A 2,500-nucleotide genomic window follows, 5' to 3' on the forward strand; every position below is an offset into this window, starting at 1 on the left:
ACAGGTGGGGGGACGAGTTCATGACTTCTTGTCGGGACTGAAAGTGGCTCTCGCACTTTTATCTCGGATTTATTGCAAATAAATATAAAGTTGTATATTGCATAGTGTCTCCCTCCTTAAATGCAATTTCGTTCGATGCCTTGATTTGAGCTGATAGCAGACATGATATAACGACAGCCCTAACCACTGAATGTTTAGATTATAACTCCTTATCTTGTGTCTTGCAGGAAAATGGCTTTGTTTTGTAAATCCATGAGATATGTTGTACTCTTTTGTATATTCGTTTGTATAATCATACTGTACCATGCAATGATATGTAGACTATATAGATTGCAGAGTACAAATGAGAATGAAACTTTTTTCTTTACTGCTTACATAGAAGATAAATTTAGGAGAAAATAACGCATGTTATAATTAATTTCACATTCGTTTCTTGAATAAAAAGGCCTTCGTTCTGAAATATTCTATTGTTTGATCAAAGTGCATTGTGTACTGGAAGAATATGCAGATTCAGTATGAAAGAGAAACAGCTTTTCTTTGCATACATAATAGTTAAATGTAAATTCTAGAGGTTAGAACGGCAAAAATTTAGCAAGAATTAAACAAACAAAAATGTGACTAAGTTTGACGCCATTATACCCCCCCCCCCTCCTCCTCTCTCTCTCTATTTCTTTTTCTCTATATATATGTGTTTTGTATGTTTAATCATGTATTCATTAGATTATGTATGTACTTAGTTATGTGGTTCTGTGTGTGTGTTTGTGGTTGTATTCGTGTGTGTGTGTCTGTGTGTGTGTGTGTGTGTGTGTGTTTGTGTGTCAGTGTGTGTGTGTGTTTGTGTGTCTGTGTGTGTGTGTGTGTGTTGTTTGTTTGCGTGTGCGTATGTTTATAATGTATTGTTTTCTATATCTCTGTATTCAGTTTTCTCTCCACGCTGGACCGTCGACGACCATGAGAGAACATTTATACGAGGTATTCGCTGCAATCATTATCTTCGCGATCACAAATATATTCATCCGTAAGTAACTGGCATTATTTATCTTGCGTTTGTGAAGATACTGAATTTGCAAAGCTACATGACCGTGACTTGGGTGCATGACGTAATGATAGGTAGGCATCCGAATGTATGTGTGATGTCTGAAACGTTGCATGACGCTGGAAAATAATTACAGTTTTGCTGGTCGTTAGTGATGCTGTTAATTATTTCATGCGATCATGCACAATGCTGGGTGATGATAGCTGCATTCCGCACCGTTGATCAACAGATTGAACATTGATTACATATACTGTCAAATTAATATAGGGTCATGAACTAGATACTCCAATAAAGAATCGCAACATTGCATAAGCTTGACCAAAAAAAAAAAAAAAAAAAAAAAAATCCTTTTTTCCCACATGTCGCAGAGGGAGAAAAATACATCGGACTTAAGATGCAACAGAAGGTCATCAAACCCCTTGTCATTCAGACCAAGGATATCGTTAGCAATAACCCAATGACCTTGAGTGACCTCCCGCCCCAGAATGACCCGCCCCAGAATGACCCGCAGTTGATTTCGTACGTTCGACATGTGTTGCTAAAACGCCCGTCACGTCGTCCGTATGACCTTAGACGCCCGGACAATCTGACCTCGGACATCGCTGATAACAAAAAGCTAAATGCATATTTGAAGAAGATGGTGAGTTGCTAAGTAGGGTGTTTTTGTTCGATTTTATGCGCGTTGTACGTGGATCAAGATGTTATGAATCATAATCACTGCATACGGGTATTGTCATTGTGAATCTCTCTCTTTCTTATTATTTTTATTTCTAATTTGCTCTTTCTTTTTCTTTTTCTTTTTTCTCCCTTTATTCTCCGTTTTCGTTTTCGTATTATGTTTATTTTCATTTTTTTGTATTCGTTTCTGTTTTTTTTGCTCTCTCTCTCTCTACTTTTATGTTATTTTATTGTCCATACTTTTATTGTTGTTTTTATCTTATTTTTATTTCATTTTTATCTTTATTTTCGTTTTTATTTTTTATTTCTATTTTCATTTCTATCTTCATTTTTTATTTCTATTTTCATTTCTATCTTCATTTTTTATTTCTATTTTATGTTTATTTTTGTTTCCTTTATTTTCATTTTCATTTTCATTTTCATTTTCACTTTCTTTTTCATCTTTATTTTTATTAATTTTTATTTCATCTTTATTCATTTCAATTTTTGTTTTTACTTTTACTTTTATTTCTATTTCCATTTCTATTTCCATTTCTATTTCTATTTCTATTTCTATTTCCATTTCTATTTCCATTTCTATTTCCATTTCTATTTCTATTTCTATTTCTATTTCCATTTCTATTTCTATTTCTATTTCTATTTCTATTTCTATTTATATATCTATATCTATATCTATATCTATATCTATTTAGATTTAGATTTAGATTTAGATTTAGATTTCTTTTCCTTTTTCTTTTTCTTTTTTTTTTTCTTTTTCTTTATATACCTTTTTCTTTTTTCTTTTCT

At 32.5% G+C, this 2,500-nt stretch overlaps 1 protein-coding gene across 1 annotated transcript in view; it reads left to right on the forward strand.

The window, feature by feature from the left end:
* Nucleotides 1–893: 893 nt before the first annotated feature.
* Nucleotides 894–2,500, forward strand: part of LOC122265408 (uncharacterized) — a 3,285-nt gene continuing 1,678 nt past the window's right edge. Inside the window, exons 1-2 of the mRNA XM_043034733.2 lie at nt 894–1,018; nt 1,405–1,676. Coding sequence (XP_042890667.2) covers nt 952–1,018; nt 1,405–1,676 — 339 coding nt within the window. The 5' untranslated portion in view covers nt 894–951. The remainder of the gene's footprint in view (nt 1,019–1,404; nt 1,677–2,500) is intronic.

Source organism: Penaeus japonicus, unplaced genomic scaffold, assembly GCF_977035675.1.
Source record: "Penaeus japonicus unplaced genomic scaffold, GWHDUDI00000001_assembly GWHDUDI00000032, whole genome shotgun sequence".
Classification (NCBI taxonomy): domain Eukaryota; kingdom Metazoa; phylum Arthropoda; class Malacostraca; order Decapoda; family Penaeidae; genus Penaeus; species Penaeus japonicus.